Genomic DNA, 21,729 nt, shown 5'->3' with positions numbered 1-21,729 from the left:
AATATGGTACTACAAGCCCTCTAGTGGGGTAATATGGTACTACAAGCTCTCTAGTGGGGTAACATGGTACTACAAGCCCTCTAGTGGGGTAATATGGTACTACAAGCCCTCTAGTGGGGTAATATGGTACTACAAGCTCTCTGGTGGGGTAATATGGTACTACATGCCCTGTGGTGGGGTAACATGGTACTACAAGCCCTCTAGTGGAGTAATATGGTACTACAAGACCTCTAGTGGAGTAATACGGTACTACAAGCTCTCTAGTGGGGCAATATGGTACTACAAGCTCTCTAGTGGGGTAGTATGGTACTACAAGCTCTCTAGTGGGGTAATATGGTACTACAAGCTCTCTAGTGGAGTAATATTGTACTACAAGCTCTCTAGTGGGGTAACATGGTACTACAAGCTCTCTAGTGGGGTAACATGGTACTACAAGCTCTCTAGTGGGGTAATATGGTACTACAAGCTCTCTAGTGGGGTAATATGGTACTACAAGCCCTGTGGTGGGGTAACATGGTACTACAAGCCCTCTAGTGGAGTAATATGGTACTACAAGCCCTCTAGTGGTGTAATATGGTACTACAAGCCCTCTAGTGGGGTAATATGGTACTACAAGCTCTCTGGTGGGGTAATATGGTACTACAAGCCCTCTAGTGGTGTAATATGGTACTACAAGCCCTCTAGTGGAGTAATATGGTACTACAAGCTCTCTAGTGGGGTAACATGGTACTACAAGCCCTCTAGTGGGGTAATATGGTACTACAAGCCCTCTAGTGGGGTAATATGGTACTACAAGCTCTCTGGTGGGGTAATATGGTACTACATGCCCTGTGGTGGGGTAACATGGTACTACAAGCCCTCTAGTGGAGTAATATGGTACTACAAGACCTCTAGTGGAGTAATACGGTACTACAAGCTCTCTAGTGGGGCAATATGGTACTACAAGCTCTCTAGTGGGGTAGTATGGTACTATAAGCTCTTTAGTGGGGTAGTATGGTACTACAAGCTCTCTAGTGGGGTAATATGGTACTACAAGCTCTCTAGTGGGGTAATATGGTACTACAAGCTCTCTAGTGGTGTAATATGGTACCACAAGCTCTCTAGTGGGGTAATATGGTACTACAAGCTCTCTGGTGGGGTAATATGGTACTACAAGCTCTCTGGTGGGGTAATATGGTACTACAAGCCCTCTAGTGGGGTAATATGGTACTACAAGCCCTCTAGTGGGGTAACATGGTACTACAAGCCCTCTAGTGGGTAACATGGTACTACAAGCACTCTAGTGGGGTAATATGGTACTACAAGCTCTCTAGTGGTGTAACATGGTACTACAAGCTCTCTAGTGGGGTAACATGGTACTACAAGCTCTCTAGTGGTGTAATATGGTACTACAAGCTCTCTAGTGGGGTAACATGGTACTACAAGCCCTCTAGTGGGGTAACATGGTACTACAAGCTCTCTAGTGGGTAATATGGTACTACAAGCTCTCTAGTGGAGTAATATGGTACTACAAGCCCTCTAGTGGGGTAACATGTTACTACAAGCTCTCTAGTGGAGTAATATGGTACTACAAGCTCTCTAGTGGGTAATATGGTACTACAAGCTCTCTAGTGGGGTAATATGGTACTACAAGCTCTCTAGTGGGGTAATATGGTACTACAAGCTCTCTAGTGGGGTAACATGGTACTACAAGCTCTCTAGTGGGGTAATATGGTACTACACGTCCTCTAGTGGGGTAATAGATGATGATGATGGATTATTATCGACATATATGTTCTATGATGTACTCCGTTTAACTTTATTATTGTTTATGACACTAGTGAGAGCCTTATAGAAGCCCTTTGGATCCTCCCGCTCACAGGAGTCATACCGCCCTCTGGTGGCTGGAGGCGGAATGACTCCTGCTCTCACATGAGGAGTCATACCGCCCTCCGGTGGCCGGAGGCGGGATGACTCTCACAGGATGTCATCGAGACATCAAACTCACGATATTTATATTCAGAGAGCTCCTCGTGAAGAGACATCCATAACCATCATCACCAGAACACAACGTCTTCTTCTTCTTCTTCTTCACCTCATCCTCCTCCTTCTTCTTGATGCATTATATCCCATAAATGTAGTAAAGTATCAATGTATTATATATATATATTGTAATTTTATTCTTAATAGTTCCCGTGACTCTGGGGTTTAGTTGATTAACTTTAATTATTTATGGTTCTCCTCCTCTCCACCTCTCCTCTCCTCCTGATGAGTTGAGTGTAAACTATATTCAAACAAACCTTTATTAATGTGTGAACATGTGAACAACACGTTACGCATGTGGAACAACTTTATTCTTCTTAGAACTTAAAGACTAATCCATACACGGCCATCACACACAGACGATACAAAATAAATATCACCATCACTTTGTTCTTCACCAAATAAATACCAACATGTGGAGCTCATCTTGTATTGCAATGTACTCAAAATAGTTTGTGAAAATAAAAAGGGAAATCATATAAACCGAAGCACCCAAAAAAAAAAATCTTTAGAAAATGATTAAAAAACTTTCAGTTACAAAATATTTGCACTTAAAAAGATCCCAGTATTTTTAAAATAAATAATAAGATATATAAAACAATTCATAGTTGATATCTTAAAATATTTCCTCTTTGTTCAACAATGCAGAGGAAACACGATTCCTTCTCTTAGCGTTTAAAATCTTCTCAGGTAGCATTTATAAATAAAAAATAAATAATAATAAATATATAATTAATAATAAATAGGCATACATAAAAAAAGAATACAGCAGACATGAATGAATAAGTTATTAAAACAACATTTTGCAAAGGATTTAAATAGTTACACAGCAATAGTAAGAATGGATCTACCACTAGTCCTCATAGAATACTATCGACATTATTAATGGAGATGGATATGTTCACTAACTAAGAGTCTGACCTCTGACCTCCAGACGCCCGGCTCACGTCCTCATGAAGCAACATGCAAACAAACGATGACGACCACACGACCCCGAAGTACAGATGCTAGCTAAGGGGCTGGAAAGAAAAATGGGTGTGGCCACTGTGATGCCCCGCCCCCCTGGCCTCTAACCGTCACACCTCCATGCCCCCCCCCCCATGCCTCCTGTCCGTCACACCTCGATGCCCCCCCCCCCCCCCTGGCCTCCTGTACGTCACACCACACCTCGATGCCCCGCCCCCCCATGCCTCCTGTCCGTCACACCTCGATGCCCTTCACCGCCTGGTTGATGGACTCCAGCAGGGCCCGGTTCTCGGGGTTCTGGTAGCAGTCCTTGTTGGTGAACATGTGGGTCAGCGTGTCCACGTAGCCGTCGAAGTTCTGCTCGGACAGCGCCTCCTGCTGGACACACGAGGTCAGAGGTTAGGCCGGGTGAGGGCCGAGAGGACGAGTGTGAGGGGTCAACTCTACTGGGACCTGGTTCTCTGAGTCCAGAGACCAGCGTGTCCTCGTGTGTCCTCACCTTGGCCGGCAGGTGGATGTTGGCCAAGCTGCGGATCAGGGCCTGACTCAGGCCCGACAGCTCCAGGAATAAGGCCTCGTTCCTCTCCTCGATATGTTTGTTCTCCTCCTCCATGCTCTTCAGGTTCTTCTCCATGGACGAGATCTGGAGGACACACACACACACACACAGGGCTCGATAGAGAACCAGGATGCTGGGCCGTGTCCCTCGGGGACTTTAAGAGCTCCGCCGTGTCTCACCTGAGTGTGCAGGTTCATCATGTCCGCCTCCATCTCCGAGTTGGACTCCCCCAGCTCGTTGATCTCCTTGTTGAGCTGCTTGATGTCCTCGTCGTTGTCCAGCACTGAGAGACCGAGCATCGAGTGAGAAGGTGACAGGGACAGGACTCCATGTCCTCTATGTATATACAGGACTGTCTCAGAAAATTAGAATATTGTGATAAAGTTCTTTATTTTCTGTAATGCAATTAAAAAAACAAAAATGTTATGCATTCTGGATTCATTACAAATCAACTGAAATATTGCAAGCCTTTTATTCTTTTAATATTGATGATTATGGCTTACAGCTTAAGAAAACTCTAAAATCCTATCTCATAAAATTTGAATATTTCCTCAGACCAAGTAAAAAAAAAGATTTATAACAGCTGAGTGTTTGTCAAGGCTCAGGAAACCCTTGCAGGTGTTTCAAGTTAATTAGACAATTCAAGTGATTTGTTTAATACCCTACTAGTATACTTTTTCATGATATTCTAATATTTAGAGATAGGATATTTGAGTTTTCTTAAGCTGTAAGCCATAATCAGCAATATTAAAAGAATAAAAGGCTTGCAATATTTCAGTTGATTTGTAATGAATCCAGAATGCATGACATTTTTGTTTTTTTAATTGCATTGCAGAAAATAAAGAACTTCATCACAATATTCTAATTTTCTGAGACAGTCCTGTATATATATATATATATATATACACATATTGCTCCTATACTGTTTTTATATATATATGTATACTTATATATATGTATATTTTTATATATATATTGCTCATATACTGTTATAATATATATTTGTATATTTATATATATAAATGTATATTTATATATATATATTGCTTATATAGTTATATATACATGTATATTTATATATGTATATACACTACCGTTCAAAAGTTTAGGATCACTTAGAAATGTCCTTATTTTTCAAAGAAAAGCATTGTTTTTTTCAATGAAGATAACAGTAAATCAATCAGAAATACACTCTCTACATTGTTAATGTGGTAAATGACTATTCTAGGTGGAATCGTCTGGTTTCTAATGAAATATCTCCAGAGGTGTATAGAGGCCCATTTCCATCAACGATCACTCCAGTGTTCTAATGGTACATTGTGTTTGCTAATCGCCTTAGAAGACTAATGGATGATTAGAAAACCCTTGAAAACCCTTGTGCAATTATGTTAGCACAGCTGAAAACTGTTTTGCTGAAGAGAGAAGCTATAAAACTGGCCTTCCTTTGAGCTAGTTGATTATCTGGAGCATCACATTTGTGGGTTCGATAAGACTCTCAAAATGGCCAGAAAAAAAGAACTTTCATGTGAAACTCACCAGTCTATTCTTGTTCTTAGAAATGAAGGCTATTCCATGCGAGAAACTGAAAATGTCCTCCAGCGGTGTGTACTACTCCCTTCAGAGAACAGCACAAACGGGCTCTAACCAGAGCAGAAAGAGAAATGGGAGGCCCCGGTGCACAATTCAATTCAATTCAATTCAATTCAGTTTATTTGTATAGCCCAATTTCACAAATTACAAATTTGTCTCGGAGTGCTTTACAATCTGTACACATAGACATCCCTGCCCCAAAACCTCACATCGGACCAGGAAAAACTCCCAAATAACCCTTCAGGGGGAAAAAAAGGGAAGAAACCTGGAGGAGAGCAACAGAGGAGGATCCCTCTCCTAGGATGGACAGATGCAATAGATGTAATGTGTACAGAAGGACAGATTTAGAGTTAAAATACATTCAATGAATATGACAGAGTGTATGAATAGTTCATAGTAGGCATATTCCACGATGGAGACCTCCACGATCCATCAGGCAGATGGCGGTGGGGAGGAGGAGGGCGGAGTCTCAACAGGACAGTGGCGTAGTCATGAGCAGGAATTCCACGACCCAGACGATCCATCAGGCAGATAGGATCTATGCCGTCTCATAGGGTCCGATGACCCCATGAGACGTAAAGTCAAAAGGACTTCCGGGAGAAAGCAGAGTTAGTAACGTGTGATTGAGAGATGAAAATTCATCCTTAAGGAGAGAACTAAGAGGAGACATGTTCTCAGTGCAACCTAAAACGTCCCCGGCAGCTATAAGCCTATAGCAGCATATCAAGGGGCTGGACCAGGTGAACCTGATTCAGCCCTAACTATAAGCTCTGTCAAAGAGGAAGGTCTTAAGTCTACTCTTAAACGAGGTGACTGTGTCTGCCTCCCGGACTGAAATTGGAAGCTGGTTCCATAAAAGAGGAGCTTGATAACTAAAGGCTCTGGCTCCCTTTCTACTTTTTAAGACTCTAGGAACTACAAGTAGTCCCGCATTTAGTGAGCGTAGCTCTCTAGTGGGGCAATATGGTACGACAAGCTCCTTAAGATATGATGGAGCATCACCAATCAAGGCTTTGTAGGTTAAGAGAAGAATTTTAAAAGTGATTCTTGATTTTACTGGGAGCCAGTGCAGAGCAGCTAGTGCAGGAGTGATGTGATCTCATTTCTTAGTTTTAGTGAGAACACGAGCTGCAGCATTCTGGATCAACTGGAGGGACCTAAGAGATTTATTAGAGCAGCCTGCTAATAAGGAGTTGCAGTAATCCAGTCTCGAAGTAACGAACGTGAACCAATTTTTCTGCATCTTTTGAGACAAGATGTGCCTGATTTTGAAATATTACGTAGATGAAAGAATGCAGTCCTTGAGATTTGCTTTACGTGGGAGTTAAAGGACAAGTCCCGATCAAAGATAACGCCAAGATTCTTTACAGTGGTGTTGGATGCCAGGGCAATGCCGTCTACAGAATCCACATCACCAGATAATTGATCTCTGAGGTGCTCAGGGCCGATTAAAATTACTTCGGTTTTGTCTGAGTTTAACATCAAGAAGTTGCAGGTCATCCATGTTTTTATGTCTTTAAGACATGCTTGAATTTTACAGAGTTGGTTGCTCTCCTCTGGTTTTATCGATAAATATAGTTGAGTGTCATCTGCATAACAATGAAAGTTTATGGAGTGTTTCCTGATAATATTGCCCAAAGGAAGCATGTATAAGGTAAATAAAATTGGTCCAAGCACAGAACCTTGTGGAACTCCGTGATTAACGTTGGTGGTTATCGGCGTCATCGTTTACAAATACAAACTGAGATCGATCTGATAAATAGGATTTAAACCAAATTAGTGCCGTGCCTGAAATGCCAATCGACTGCTCCAGTCTCTGTAACAGGATGTCATGGTCAATGGTGTCGAATGCAGCACTAAGGTCTAACAAGACCAGGACAGAGAGGAGTCCTTTATCTGCTGCCATTAAGAGGTCATTTGTAATTTTCACCAGTGCCGTCTCGGTGCTGTGGTGTTTTCTAAATCCTGATTGAAATTTCTCAAATAAACTATTATGATGTAGAAAGTCGCACAACTGATTTGCGACCACTTTCTCAAGGATCTTGGAGAGGAAGGCGAGGTTAGAGATCGGTCTGTAGTTAGCCAACACCTCTGGATCCAGAGTGGGCTTCTTCAGGAGAGGTTTAATAACAGCCACCTTGAAGGAGTGTGGTACGTGGCCTGTTAGCAGAGACACATTGATAATATCTAATAGAGAGCCGCCAATTAAAGGCAAAATGTCTTTAAGCAGCCTCGTCGGGATGGGGTCCAAGAGACAGGTAGACGTGTTCGAAGTAGAAACCGTTGAAGATAATTGGTCACGGTTGATAGGAGAAAATCCCTCCAAATATACACCAGGGCATACAGCGGTTTCCAAGGCCATTCCACTTGAGGACAGATTGGCACTGGTTATGGGCAAGAGATTATTAATCTTGTCCCTAATAGTTAAAATCTTTTCATTAAAGAAGTTCATAAAGTCATTACCACTAAGGTTTATAGGAATGCTCGGCTCCACAGAGCTGTGACTCTCTGTCAGCCTGGCTACAGTGCTGAAGAGAAACCTGGGGTTGTTTTATTTTTCTATTATTGATGAGTAATAGGCTGCTCTGGCATTACGGAGGGCCTTCTTATATGTTTTAAGACTATCTCGCCAAACTAAGCGGGATTCTTGAGATTAGTTGAACGCCATATGCGTTCAAGCTTTCGTGACGTTGCTTCAGTTTGCGGGTCTGAGGGTTATACCAGGAGCAAACCTCCTCTTCCTCACTGTCTTCTTCTTCAGAGGGCTATCGAGTCCAGTGTCATTCTCAGAGAGCCTATGGCACTGTCAACAAGATGATCAATCTGGGACGGACTAAAGTTAGACCAGGAGTCCTCTGTTATATTGAGACGTGGTATCGAATCAAATACAGAAGGAATCGCTTCTTTAAATTTAGCTACAGCACTGTCAGTTAGACATCTGGTGTAGAAACTTTTGACTAACGGAGTACACTCCGGTAGTATAAATTCAAAAGTTATGAGGTTGTGGTCTGACAGAAGAGGATTCTGTGGGAAGACGTTCAAATGCTCAATGTCAACGCCATAAGTAAGAACAAGATCAAGCGTGTGGCCAAAGCTGTGAGTGGGTTTCTGTACTCTCTGACAGAAGCCAATCGAGTCCAACAAGGAGATGAATGCAGCACTAAGGCAATCATTATCAACATCCACATGGATATTAAAATCTCCAACAATAATAACTTTATCGGTTTTAAGAACCAAACTTGATATAAATTCTGAGAATTCAGATATAAACTCTGAATATGGACCTGGTGGCGGTACAGAATCACAAATCGAATTGGCTGTAGTGTTTTCCAGGTTGGATGTGAAAGACTAAGAACAAGGCTTTCAAATGAGGTGTAGTGTAATTTTGGTTGAGGATTAATTAATAGGCTCGATTCAAAGATGGCTGCTACTCCACCTCCTCGACCGGTGCCTCGAGGAATGTGAGTATTAATATGACTTGGAGGAGTCGATTCATTCAGGCAGACATATTCTTCATGGCTCAGCCAGGTTTCAGTTAGGCAACATAAATCAATGTGATTATCTGATATTAAATCATTCAGTAACACAGCTTTAGATGACAGAGATCGAATATTTAGGAGACCACATTTAATAGACCTATTTTGTTGCACTGCTGAAATAATTGTGTTAACTTGTATAAGGTTATTGTGTACGACTCCTCTTCTGCTTACTTTTGATTTATTTAATTGAAGTGGCCGTGGGACAGACACAGTCTCTACTCTAAAGTCAAGGGTGGGTAACTGCTCGAATGGAAGAGCAGAGAAGGGTGTTAAACTACAACTCTGCTCCCAGTTCCTGATCTGAACCCTGGGTTGTCATAGATTAAGTCCGGTGATCAACTTGGTCATATTCGCAGAAATGAGACGCGCTCCGTCCAACGTGGGATGAATGCCGTCTCTCCTCATCAGATCAGGTTTTCCCCAGAAAGTCTTCCAGTTGTCTACGTAGCCCACATTATTCGCTGGGCACCACCTCGACAGCAAGAAGACAAGTACATTAGAGTCTCTAGTTTGAGAAATAGACGCCTCACAGGTCCTCAACTGGCAGCTTCTTTAAATGGTACCCGCAAAACGCCAGTGTCAACGTCGACAGTGAAGAGGCGACTCCGGGATGCTGGCCTTCTAGGCAGAGTGGCAAAGAAAAAGCCATATCTGAGACTGGCCAATCAAAAGAAAAGATTGGTATGGGCAAAAGAACACAGGCATTGGACAGAGGAAGATTGGAAAAGGTGTTCTGGACAGATGAATCCAAGTTTGAGGTGTTTGGATCACACAGAAGAACATTTGTGAGACGCAGAACAGGTGAAAAGATGCTGGAAGAGTGCCTGACACCATCTGTCAAGCATGGTGGAGGTCATGTGATGGTCTGGGGCTGCTTTGGTGCTGGGAAAGTGGGACATTTGTACCAGGTAAAAGGGATTTTAAATAAGGAAGGCTATCACTCCATTTTGCAACGCCATGCCCTGTGGGCAGCGCTTGATTGGAGCCAATGTCCTCCTCCAACAGGACAATGACCCAAAGCACACCTCCACATTGTGCAAGAACTCTTGAGGGAAGAAGCAGGCAGCTTGCTGTCTGTAATGGAGTGGCCAGTCACCAGATCTCAACCATTGAGCTGTTGTGGGAGCAGCTTGACCGTATGGTCCGCAAGAAGTGCCCATCAAGCCAATCCAACTGGTGGAGGTGCTTCAGGAAGCGTGGGGTGACATGTCAACAGATTACCTCAACAAATTAACAGCTAGAATGCCAAAGGTCTGCAATGCTGGAATTGCTGCAAAAGGAGCATTCTTTGACGAAAGCAAAGTTTGAAGAAAAAAATTAATACTTCAAATACAAATCATTATTTATAACCTTGTCAATGTCTTGACTATATTTTCTATACATTTTGCAACTCATTTGATAAATAAAAGTGTGAGTTTTCATGGAAGACACGAAATTGTCTGGGTGATCCCAAACTTTTGAACGGTAGTGTATATAGATTGCTTATATAGTTATATCTACATGTACATATATATATATGTATATTGCTTATATACTGTTATTATATATATGTATATATATATATATATAGCTCATATATTGTTATTACATATATGTAGGTAAACATATATTGAAAGGTAATCACACAGTAAATAATCCCAGGAGGATGCAGTGTGTGTCCCTGCCCCCCCCCCCCCCCCCTGTCCTCATGGGGTCACATCACTCGGGTCTCGCTCCGGTCTCACCGTCGCTGGCCCTGAACTTGGCCGTGAGGTACTCGTCTCCGGGGAACTTGGTCCTCTTCTTGTTGGCCGTGGCTCTGGGGCATCCGGACAGGCTGCGGGGCATCAGAGGGTTAGAGCTCTGTGGCATCAGAGGGTTAGAGCTCTGTGGCATCAGAGGGTTAGAGCTCTGTGGCATCAGAGGGTTAGAGCTCTGTGGCATCAGAGGGTTAGAGCTCTGGGGCATCAGAGGGTTAGAGCTCTGGGGCATCAGAGGGTTAGAGCTCTGTGGCATCAGAGGGTTAGAGCTCTGTGGCATCAGAGGGTTAGAGCTCTGGGGCATCAGAGGGTTAGAGCTCTGGGGCATCAGAGGGTTAGAGCTCTGGGGCATCAGAGGTTAGAGCTCTGGCATCAGAGGTTAGAGCTCTGTGGCATCAGAGGTTAGAGCTCTGGGGCATCAGAGGTTAGAGCTCTGTGGCATCAGAGGGTTAGAGCTCTGTGGCATCAGAGGGTTAGAGCTCTGGGGCATCAGAGGGTTAGAGCTCTGGGGCATCAGAGGGTTAGAGCTCTGTGGCATCAGAGGTTAGAGCTCTGGGGCATCAGAGGTTAGAGCTCTGTGGCATCAGAGGGTTAGAGCTCTGGGGCATCAGAGGGTTAGAGCTCTGGGGCATCAGAGGGTTAGAGCTCTGTGGCATCAGAGGGTTAGAGCTCTGTGGCATCAGAGGGTTAGAGCTCTGTGGCATCAGAGGGTTAGAGCTCTGTGGCATCAGAGGGTTAGAGCTCTGGGGCATCAGAGGGTTAGAGCTCTGGGGCATCAGAGGGTTAGAGCTCTGGGGCATCAGAGGGTTAGAGCTCTGTGGCATCAGAGGGTTAGAGCTCTGGGGCATCAGAGGGTTAGAGCTCTGTGGCATCAGAGGTTAGAGCTCTGGGGCATCAGAGGGTTAGAGCTCTGGGGCATCAGAGGGTTAGAGCTCTGTGGCATCAGAGGGTTAGAGCTCTGGGGCATCAGAGGGTTAGAGCTCTGTGGCCCGGTAACATGAGACCGTCACGCGGGCCCGGTACCTGCGGTGCGTCAGGAAGCTGCCGTTGGCGTGGCCCGAGCCGTCGCAGCCCGGCGTGGGGCAGGTTGGGCCCTCGGTCTTGAAGGCCTTCCAGGAGAAGGGGGTCCCGTTCAGGAGGCCCTCCTTCTGGCGGCGGGCGGCCAGCGGGCAGCCGTAGGCGCTGCGGTGCGTGGCGTACTTCCCACTGATGTGACCCAGGCTGTCGCAGCCGGGGACCGGACACCTGGAGGGGGGGAGGGGGGGGGAGACTCACGGATTGGACCTGAGGCTCCAGGGGGAGGGGCCTCTTCTATACAACCTAGACGGGTCGTATAGAAGAGGCTCCTTCTCCTGGAGCCTCTTCTATACGACCCGTCTGGAGCAAGTATGCAAGTAAGTATGTGAGTATGTAAGTATGCAAGTATGTGAGTAATTATGTCAGTATGTGAGTAAGTATGTAAGTGAGTAAGTATGTAAGTAAGTATGTAGGTATGTGAGTAAGTATGTAAGTATGTGAGTAAGTGAGTAAGTATGTGAGTAAGTGAGTAAGTATGTGAGTAAGTGAGTAAGTATGTAAGCATGTAAGTATGTGAGTAATGAAGTAAGTAAGTAAATAAGTATGTAAGTAAGTAAGTAAGTAAGTAAGTAATTCTCCTCGAGACTCTTCTATACAACCCGTCTGGTCGTATAGAAGAGGCTCCTCCCCCTGGAGCCTATTCTATATGACCAGACGGGTCCACAGGAGACGCTTCATCACGTGAACATCCATAAAAGAGTTCATTAAACTTCTTTATACACATTTACAGACCACAATAAGTTCATCTTTGTTCGTGTTCTAACGTTATGTCATGCTCGGTCTCAGGAGCCAATCAGCTGCCGGCGCTCACCTCAAGAGCTCAGAGTCCTCCTTGTCGTCCTTGGTGGGGGTTAATTTGACTCCGCCCTTCTTGGCTCGAGGGCATCCGGAGAGGCTAGAGGGGAGGATCCGAGAGGACCAATCACAGAGCCCGTCTGCGCAGACTGGAGGTGCAGCAGAAAGGACCCGTCTGCTGCACCTCCAGTCTGCTCTACCTTCAGTCTGCGCAGACAGAGGCTGCAGCAGACGCTACCCGTCTGCGCAGACACAGGGTGCATGCGGCACGTGACGGAGCTCCTACCTGCGGTGCGAGGCGTAGTTCCCCGTGATGTGGCCCGACCCGTCGCAGCCCGGCGTGGGACACCTGAGACACACACAGACGCTCCGTCACTCGTCACGCCGCCGCCACCGGCCGACCGACAGGCACACAGCAGCTGGTTCTCTAAGCAATCTGGGCTCATTGTTTTGGGGTTTCTTTCTGATTTTTGTGCTTATTGGACTTCATCATGACTGACTGAGACTGATCTATCTGGTGTGAGAGGAGAGCGCTGCTGCAGAGTGCTCAGTGAACATGTTGGAGGTGAGAGACAGGAGAAAGCACACATACTTTAGTTCAGCTGTGTGGGCAGCCATGAGGGTCCGAAGTGATTTATCAGCAAGAGGACAGCCTGACAGACTGGAAGATAGTTAGAGAGAGAGCGTCAGAAACCAGACCGAGAACAGGACGTCTGAGTATGAGTGAAGGAGAGAGCCAGAACCAGAACTGGACGAGACCAGGACCGGACTGGGCAGCACACACACAGGGAGGACAGGAGCTACTGGACTGGTCTACAGTGGTGGAGGAGAGGAAGAGTAATGTGTGTGTGTGTGAAGATGGATTGGAAAGGCCTCTCTAGCTCTGATGACATCATCGCTTCATGGTGCTCCTCCCACTGGAGGCCTGGTTTAACGGGCCTCAGCCACTCGAAGGGCCTGTGTGTGTCCACGCGGTGACGTGTGGAGACGCCTTCGTGTCCCTGACGTGTTGCTGAGGGCGCGGCCGCTCAGGCACCTGGACTCACAGACATCAGGTCCATGCTCAATGTGGAGGCGTGAGCTCAAAGTGAGGGTTTGGTTTGATATGAAGACATGACCAGTGATCCAACACGTCTCTGTTCAGGCCCTGGTGTCTGCAGAGAGGCACAAGTCTATGCTCTTATCCACCAGCTTTTCAACTTCCAACATATTGTACTTAACACAGCTGCACATTCGGCCTCCTCGTGGCCGGTTTGAGCACGACAGTGGCTCTGCGGCGCGTGGGCGTGTCTCTGAGGCCTCGGTGAGCTCGTCCTGCTCGTCCTCACAGCAGGACACGGCTGCCGAGTCCTCCGGGAGGGAGGCGGAGGCCGGAGGCTCGTGTCGATCATTCCTTCCAGAGTTTCCACAAACGAGTGGAGGAAATGGATCAGATGCACGAGCCCCGCCCCCTTCCCTCCCTCCGAACCGGCCCGGTCGGACTCATCAGACCCGTGCGCTGCTCCGCGGACGGCGAGCCGCTGGCCGCGTGGTCTCGGTGCAGGTCTTACCTTCGGTGGGAGGCGTAGTTGCCCGTGATGTGTCCACTGCCATCGCAGCCCGGGGTGGGACATCTACGGCCAAGACACACACATCAGTCCACTGGGGGACGCTCACACCCCGAGACCACTAGGCCCATGTGACCTGACCCTGACCTGACCCTGAAGCTGACCTGACCTGAAGCTGACCCTGACCTGACCCTAACCCTGACCTGACGCTGACCTGACCCTGTCCCTGACCTGACGCTGACCTGACCCTAACCCTGACCTGACCCTGACCTGACCCTGACCTGACGCTGACCTGTCCCTGACCTGACCTGACCCTGACCTGACGCTGTCCCTGACCCTGGCCCTGACCTGACCCTGACCTGACCCTGTCCCTGGCCCTGACCTGACCCTGTCCCTGATGCTGACCTGTCCCTGTCCCTGACCTGACCCTGACGCTGACCTGACCCTGACCCTGACGCTGACCTGACCCTGACCTGACCTGTCCCTGACGCTGACCTGACCCTGACCTGACCCTGACCTGTCCCTGACCTGACCCTGACCTGTCCCTGACCTGACCCTGACGCTGACCTGTCCCTGATGCTGACCTGACCCTGACCTGTCCCTGACCCTGACCCTGACCTGACCCTGTCCCTGACGCTGACCTGTCCCTGTCCCTGAAGCTGACCTGACCCTGACCTGTCCCTGAAGCTGACCTGACGCTGACCTGTCCCTGTCCCTGTCCCTGACCCTGTCCCTGACCCTGACCTGATGCTGACCTGTCCCTGACCTGACCCTGTCCCTGACCCTGTCCCTGACCTGACCCTGACCTGACGCTGACCTGTCCCTGACCTGACGCTGACCTGTCCCTGACCCTGACCTGACCTGACCCTGTCCCTGACCCTGACCTGACCTGTCCCTGACCTGACGCTGACCTGTCCCTGACCTGAGTCTGTCCCTGTCCCTGACCTGACCCTGTCCCTGACCTGTCCCTGACCCTGACCTGATGCTGACCTGTCCCTGACCTGACCCGTCCCTGATGCTGACCTGTCCCTGACCCTGTCCCTGATGCTGAACTGTCCCTGACCCCGTCCCTGACCCTGGCCCGTCCCTGACCTGACCCTGACCTGTCCCCTGACCTGACCTGGCTGACCTGTCCCTGATGCTGACCTGACCCTGACCTGTCCCTGACCCTGACCCTGACCTGACCCTGTCCCTGACGCTGACCTGTCCCTGTCCCTGAAGCTGACCTGACCCTGACCTGTCCCTGAAGCTGACCTGACGCTGACCTGTCCCTGTCCCTGTCCCTGACCCTGTCCCTGACCCTGACCTGATGCTGACCTGTCCCTGACCTGACCCTGTCCCTGACCCTGTCCCTGACCTGACCCTGACCTGACGCTGACCTGTCCCTGACCTGACGCTGACCTGTCCCTGACCCTGACCTGACCCTGACCTGACCCTGATGCTGACCTGTCCCTGACCCTGTCCCTGACCCTGACCTGTCCCTGACCTGACGCTGACCTGTCCCTGACCTGAGTCTGTCCCTGTCCCTGACCTGACCCTGTCCCTGACGCTGACCTGTCCCTGACCCTGACCTGATGCTGACCTGTCCCTGACCTGACCCGTCCCTGATGCTGACCTGTCCCTGACCCTGTCCCTGATGCTGAACTGTCCCTGACCCTGTCCCTGACCCTGACCTGATGCTGACCTGACCCGTCCCTGACCTGACCCTGACCTGACCCTGACCTGACGCTGACCTGACCCTGACCTGACCCTGACCTGACCCTGACCTGTCCCTGACCCTGTCCCTGACCTGACCCTGACCTGACCTGACGCTGACCTGTCCCTGACCTGACCTGACCCTGACGCTGACCTGTCCCTGACCTGACCCTGTCCCTGACGCTGTGCTGGCGTCTCGGGGCTGGATGGTGGAGCTTAGTGTTCATCACATTTTGGTTTAATTCAACATGAACTGTCAGATAGGGTTTCATTATCTGTAGTAATGGACTCATATGAGTCCATATTTGGGCTCCTGTATTATTTTAGTTTCACGTTGACATGAATACATCATAACGTGTTTCCCTTCATGATGACCTGACTGTGGAGGCCCTGATGCCAGGAGACACTCAGAGACCTCCAGGAGACACTCAGAGACCTCCAGGAGACACTCAGAGACCCCCAGGAGACACTCAGAGACCTCCAGGAGACACTCAGAGACCCCCAGGAGACACTCAGAGACCTCCAGGAGACACTCAGAGACCTCCAGGAGACACTCAGAGACCCCCAGGAGACACTCAGAGACCTCCAGGAGACACTCAGAGACCCCCAGGAGACACTCAGAGACCTCCAGGAGACACTCAGAGACCCCCAGGAGACACTCAGAGACCTCCAGGAGACACTCAGAGACCCCCAGGAGACACTCAGAGACCTCCAGGAGACACTCAGAGACCTCCAGGAGACACTCTGAGACCCCAGGAGACACTCAGAGACCTCCAGGAGACACTCAGAGACCCCCAGGAGACACTCAGAGACCTCCAGGAGACACTCAGAGACCTCCAGGAGACACTCAGAGACCCCCAGGAGACACTCAGAGACCTCCAGGAGACACTCAGAGACCTCCAGGAGACACTCAGAGACCCCCAGGAGACACTCAGAGACCCCCAGGAGACACTCAGAGACCTCCAGGAGACACTCAGAGACCTCCAGGAGACACTCAGAGACCTCCAGGAGACACTCAGAGACCCCCCAGGAGACACTCAGAGACCCCCAGGACAACACGATGTCTCCAGTTATTCATAGTAACTCTCATGTGGCGTGAACACAGCGTTCAGAGGAACCACAGCGAGGCTTCAGCGTCATGGTGGACGGGGCTGATTGGCAGGTGGACGTCACATGACTGAGACCTCCAGGTTCTGAGACCACGTCTGAAGGTCTGGAGCTCAGTAAAGTTTAGTATTCGTCTGCAGGGGGTTGCAACCATTTAGTTCATGAATGTTCCGTATTAACATTTAACATCTCATGTCACGACGAATCCACATGAACATTAAAACCTCTGAAAGCAGAGCAACGTCTCCCAGAATCAGGAAGTAGAACGTGAGGAGAAAGAGTTCATCACCAGCAACCTTCAGCCAATCAGCTGCTAACCTGACAGCAGCCAATCAGAGGCAGAGGAATGTAGAAGGCACCAAGTAGCAGCCAATCAGAGCAATGTGTGGGATGAAAGAATATTAATATATAATAATATTATTATATAATAACTTCCTGCTGTGTGCTGATTGGCTGTGTGCTGATTGGCTGTGTGCTGATTGGCTGTGTGTTAATTGGCTGTGTGTTGATTGGCTCTGTGTTAATTGGCTGTGTGTTGATTGGCTCTGTGTTAATTGGCTGTGTGTTGATTGGCGGTGTGTTAATTGGCTGTGTTGGTGAATTGGCTGTGTGTTGATTGGCTGTGTGTTGATTGGATGTGTGTTAATTGGCTGTGTGTTGATTGGTTGTGTGTTAATTGGATGTGTGTTAATTGGCTGTGTGCTGATTGGCTGTGTGTTAATTGGCTGTGTGTTAATTGGTTGTGTGTTAATCGGCTGTGTTGGTTAATTGGCTGTGTGTTGATTGGCTGTGTGTTAATTGGCTGTGTGTTGATTGGCTGTGTGTTGATTGGCTGTGTGCTGATTGGCTGTGTGCTGATTGTCTGTGTGTTAATTGGCTGTGTTTTAATTGGCTGTGTGTTGATTGGCTGTGTGCTGATTGGCTGTGTGTTGATTGGCTGTTTGCTGATTGGCTGTGTGTTGATTGGCTGTTTGCTGATTGGCTGTGTGTTGATTGGCTGTGTGCTGATTGGCTGTGTGTTGATTGGCTGCGTGCTGATTGGCTGTGTGCTGATTGGCTGTGTGCTGATTGGCTGTGTACTGATTGGCTGTGTGCTGATTGGTTGTGTGTTGATTGGCTGTGTACTGATTGGCTGTTTGCTGATTGGCTGTGTGTTGATTGGCTGTGTGCTGATTGGCTGTGTGCTGATTGGCTGTGTGTTGATTGGCTGTGTACTGATTGGCTGTGTACTGATTGGCTGTGTGTTGATTGGCTGTGTGCTGATTGATTGGCTGTGTGCTGATTGGATGTGTGCTGATTGGCTGTGTGTTGATTGGCTGTGTGCTGATTGGCTGTGTGCTGATTGGCTGTGTGCTGAGCGCTGTGACTTACATCAGAATCTCCTTCTTGCTGTCCTTGGGCTGGAACTTGACCTTGAAGCTGCCCGTGGTGACCTCCCCGGGGTACTTCCTGTCCTCCAGGTTCTCCTGGTCCTCTTCCTCTCCGTCAGAAGAGGTGTATGACGGAGCCGTGAACTCCACCTGGAGGAAGACACATGGGGGAAACAAGCGCTGTCATTGGCTCCGCTGGTAGGGGTCTGGTTCTTCTCACCGCGGGGGGGGGGGCAGTGTGTACCTCTTCATGGTCTTCCTCTTTCACTCCACTTGACTTAGTGAAGTCCAGAGGCTCCTCCCACTCCGGCTGAGCGTGGCCCTGAGACAGCGCGGCGCCGACGTGTTGAGAGGACGACGAAGGCTCTGGAGGCTGCACGCCCTCCTTCTTGGTCTTCTTCATGCTAAGGTCCAACGTGCCGTTCTCGTCCACCTCGATGTCCGACTCCTGGAGGGTCACGTTCAGACGCGGTGAGCAACGTCACAGATAGATATGTATATTTATATATATATATATTATACATTTATATATATAAATATATCTTTATATATATATATATTTATATATATAAATATAAATACATGTGTATATATATAAATATATATATATCCATATATATATAAATATGTATATATATATATTTATATACATATCCAGGAGCAGCGTGCTGCGGGTCTACGTGCAGCTGGTCTACGTACAGCTGGTCTACGTGCAGCGGGTCTACGTGCAGCTGGTCTACGTGCAGCTGGTCTACATGCAGCTGGTCTACATGCAGCTGGTCTACGTGCAGCTGGTCTACATGCAGCTGGTCTACGTGCAGCTGGTCTACGTGCAGCTGGTCTACGTGCAGCTGGTCTACGTGCAGCTGGTCTACGTGCAGCGGGTCTACGTGCAGCTGGTCTACGTGCAGCGGGTCTACGTGCAGCTGGTCTACGTGCAGCGGGTCTACGTGCAGCTGGTCTACGTGCAGCGGGTCTACGTGCAGCTGGTCTACGTGCAGCTGGTCTACGTGCAGCGGGTCTACGTGCAGCGGGTCTATGTGTAGCTGGTCTATGTGCAGCGGGTCTACGTGCAGCGGGTCTACCTTGGAGCTGGGCTCCCGGGGCTTGGTGCTGATGGTCTCGGGTCTCTCCCAGCAGCGCGTGGACAGGTTGAGGATGGCGGTCGCCGCCATGTGGGCCGCCTCGGCGTCCTGGCTGTAGTCGTAGCTGCTGGAGGACGAGGCGCTCACGGAGAAGCCTCCGGACACGCTGTGGCTGGGCGACGAGGCCTTGGGGAAGGCCTTGGCTGAGGAGGGACCACATATTAAATATATATAAATATATACATATATAAATATATATTTATATATATACATATATATATATAAATATATACATATATTAAATATATAAATATACAGTTACAGTCAACATGGCTCTTCATGCTCCATGTGTAACCAACATATTTAAGGGGCGTGGCTTTAAGGACTACCCAGACACACCTGGACCAGAGCCAGTGGGACCACTGAGACACCTAACCAATCAGCTTCATCCTCAATGAAGAAGAAGAAGAAGAAGAAGAAGAAGAAGAAGGCCTTGGGGGTCTCACTAGAGTCTTACCCTTGAAGGCCTTAGGCGTCTCACTAGAGTTTTACCCTTGAAGGCCTTGGGCGTCTCACTAGAGTCTTACCCTTGAAGGCCTTGGGGGTCTCACTAGAGTCTTACCCTTGAAGGCCTTGGGCGTCTCACTCGAGTCTTACCCTTGAAGGCCTTGGGCGTCTCACTAGAGTCTTACCCTTGAAGGCCTTAGGCGTCTCACTAGAGTTTTACCCTTGAAGGCCTTGGGCGTCTCACTAGAGTCTTACCCTTGAAGGCCTTGGGGGTCTCACTAGAGTCTTACCCTTGAAGGCCTTGGGGGTCTCACTAGAGTCTTACCCTTGAAGGCCTTGGGGGTCTCACTAGAGTCTTACCCTTGAAGGCCTTAGGCGTCTCACTAGATTTTTACCCTTGAAGGCCTTGGGCGTCTCACTCGAGTCTTACCCTTGAAGGCCTTGGGGGTCTCACTAGAGTCTTACCCTTGAAGGCCTTGGGGGTCTCACTAGAGTCTTACCCTTGAAGGCCTTGGGGGTCTCACTAGAGTCTTACCCTTGAAGGCCTTGGGCGTCTCACTAGAGTCTTACCTTTGAAGGCCTTGGGGGTCTCACTAGAGTCTTACCTTTGAAGGCCTTGGGGGTCTCACTAGAGTCTTACCCTTGAAGGCCTTGGGGGTCTCACTAGAGTCTTACCCTTGAAGGCCTTGGGTGTCTCACTAGAGTCTTACCCTTGAAGGCCTTGGGGGTCTCACTAGAGTCTTAACCTTGAAGGCCTTGGGCGTCTCACTAGAGTCTTACCCTTGAAGGCCTTGGGCGTCTCACTAGAGTCTTACCCTTGAAGGCCTTGGGCGTCTCACTAGAGTCTTACCCTTGAAGGCCTTGGGCGTCTCACTAGAGTCTTACCCTTGAAGGCCTTGGGCGTCTCACTAGAGTCTTACCTTTGAAGGCCTTGGGGGTCTCACGAGAGTCTTACCTTTGAAGGCCTTGGGGGTCTCACTAGAGTCTTACCCTTGAAGGCCTTGGGCGTCTCACTAGAGTCTTACCCTTGAAGGCCTTGGGCGTCTCACTAGAGTCTTACCCTTGAAGGCCTTGGGCGTCTCACTAGAGTCTTACCCTTGAAGGCCTTGGGCGTCTCACTAGAGTCTTACCTTTGAAGGCCTTGGGGGTCTCACGAGAGTCTTACCTTTGAAGGCCTTGGGGGCCCCCTCGGGGTTCTTGGGGATCAGCATCCTCTTGCCGAACACCTGCACGTCGAAGCTGGCGTAGTCGAAGGACACCTTGGAGTACTTCTCCAGCTCCTTGGCCAGGTTGGCCCTAGGCGTGGTGGTGACGGCGGTGGGCCGGTAGCTGCCGTACTGAGGGATCTCCAGCTGCTTCACGAAGCACATGGGCCTGAGGGGGAGGAGTCACGGTCACGTGACGCGGCCAGACAGGGTCACGTGACCCGGTCTGCAGGACTCACCTGAGGACCCGGTCTGAGTTGGAGGAGGGCTCGCTGGGCGCCGCCTGCAGCAGGACCTGCTTGTCCTGGGTCTTGTTGAGCTTAGAGGCTGCAGCGATGGGACAGCCGGACAGGCTGAGGGGACACGGGGGGACACAGGGGGGACACAGGGGGGATACAGGGAGGACACAGGGGGGACACGGGGATACAGGAGGACACAGGGGACAGGGGGATACAGGGGACACAGGGGACAGGGGGACACGGGGGACACAGGGGTGACACAGGGGATACGGGGGATACAGGAGGACACAGGGGATACGGGGGACACAGGGGATACAGGGGGACAGGGGGACACAGGGGGACTGGGGGACAGGGGGACACAGGGGTGACACAGGGGGGATACGGGGGATACAGGGAGGACACAGGGGATAATGGGGGACACAGGGGACACGGGGGATACAGGGGACACGGGGGATACAGGGGGACACAGGGGATACGGGGGACACAGGGGATACGGGGGGACACAGGGGGGACACGGAGGGGATACGGGGGGACACGGGGGGGACACGGGGGGACATGGTTACAGGGGACACAGTGACTATGAGCACAGGCTGGGGGTGTTAGTGCGCCCCCTAGAGGTCAGTGTGTGTTAGTGTATTAGATTCTGCTCCAGATTTAACTCCAAAGGACTAAAGGACTAAAAGACTT

General features: G+C 49.2%; 1 protein-coding gene across 7 annotated transcripts in view; it reads right to left on the bottom strand.

The window, feature by feature from the left end:
• Window positions 1-3,174: 3,174 nt before the first annotated feature.
• The window catches only part of LOC130199091 (myelin transcription factor 1-like), a 33,793-nt gene continuing 15,238 nt past the window's right edge, over window positions 3,175-21,729 (bottom strand). For 2 of the 7 annotated variants that reach the window (XM_056422305.1, XM_056422307.1), the window contains exons 10-23: window positions 21,043-21,156; window positions 20,764-20,972; window positions 19,092-19,294; window positions 18,251-18,454; window positions 18,008-18,156; window positions 13,838-13,900; window positions 12,880-12,948; window positions 12,574-12,636; window positions 12,304-12,387; window positions 11,439-11,660; window positions 10,401-10,492; window positions 3,727-3,830; window positions 3,488-3,631; window positions 3,175-3,366 (exon numbers count right to left, since the gene is read on the bottom strand). In XM_056422305.1, the coding sequence (XP_056278280.1) occupies window positions 3,223-3,366; window positions 3,488-3,631; window positions 3,727-3,830; window positions 10,401-10,492; window positions 11,439-11,660; window positions 12,304-12,387; window positions 12,574-12,636; window positions 12,880-12,948; window positions 13,838-13,900; window positions 18,008-18,156; window positions 18,251-18,454; window positions 19,092-19,294; window positions 20,764-20,972; window positions 21,043-21,156 (1,864 nt within the window). In that variant the 3' untranslated portion in view covers window positions 3,175-3,222. The remainder of the gene's footprint in view (window positions 3,367-3,487; window positions 3,632-3,726; window positions 3,831-10,400; window positions 10,493-11,438; window positions 11,661-12,303; window positions 12,388-12,573; window positions 12,637-12,879; window positions 12,949-13,837; window positions 13,901-18,007; window positions 18,157-18,250; window positions 18,455-19,091; window positions 19,295-20,763; window positions 20,973-21,042; window positions 21,157-21,729) is intronic. The other 5 variants (XM_056422306.1, XM_056422310.1, XM_056422308.1 and 2 more) reach the window with 5 other exon arrangements.

This window comes from Pseudoliparis swirei, chromosome 9, assembly GCF_029220125.1.
Source record: "Pseudoliparis swirei isolate HS2019 ecotype Mariana Trench chromosome 9, NWPU_hadal_v1, whole genome shotgun sequence".
Lineage (NCBI taxonomy): Eukaryota > Metazoa > Chordata > Actinopteri > Perciformes > Liparidae > Pseudoliparis > Pseudoliparis swirei.
This window is presented reverse-complemented; position numbering and strand designations above follow the sequence as displayed.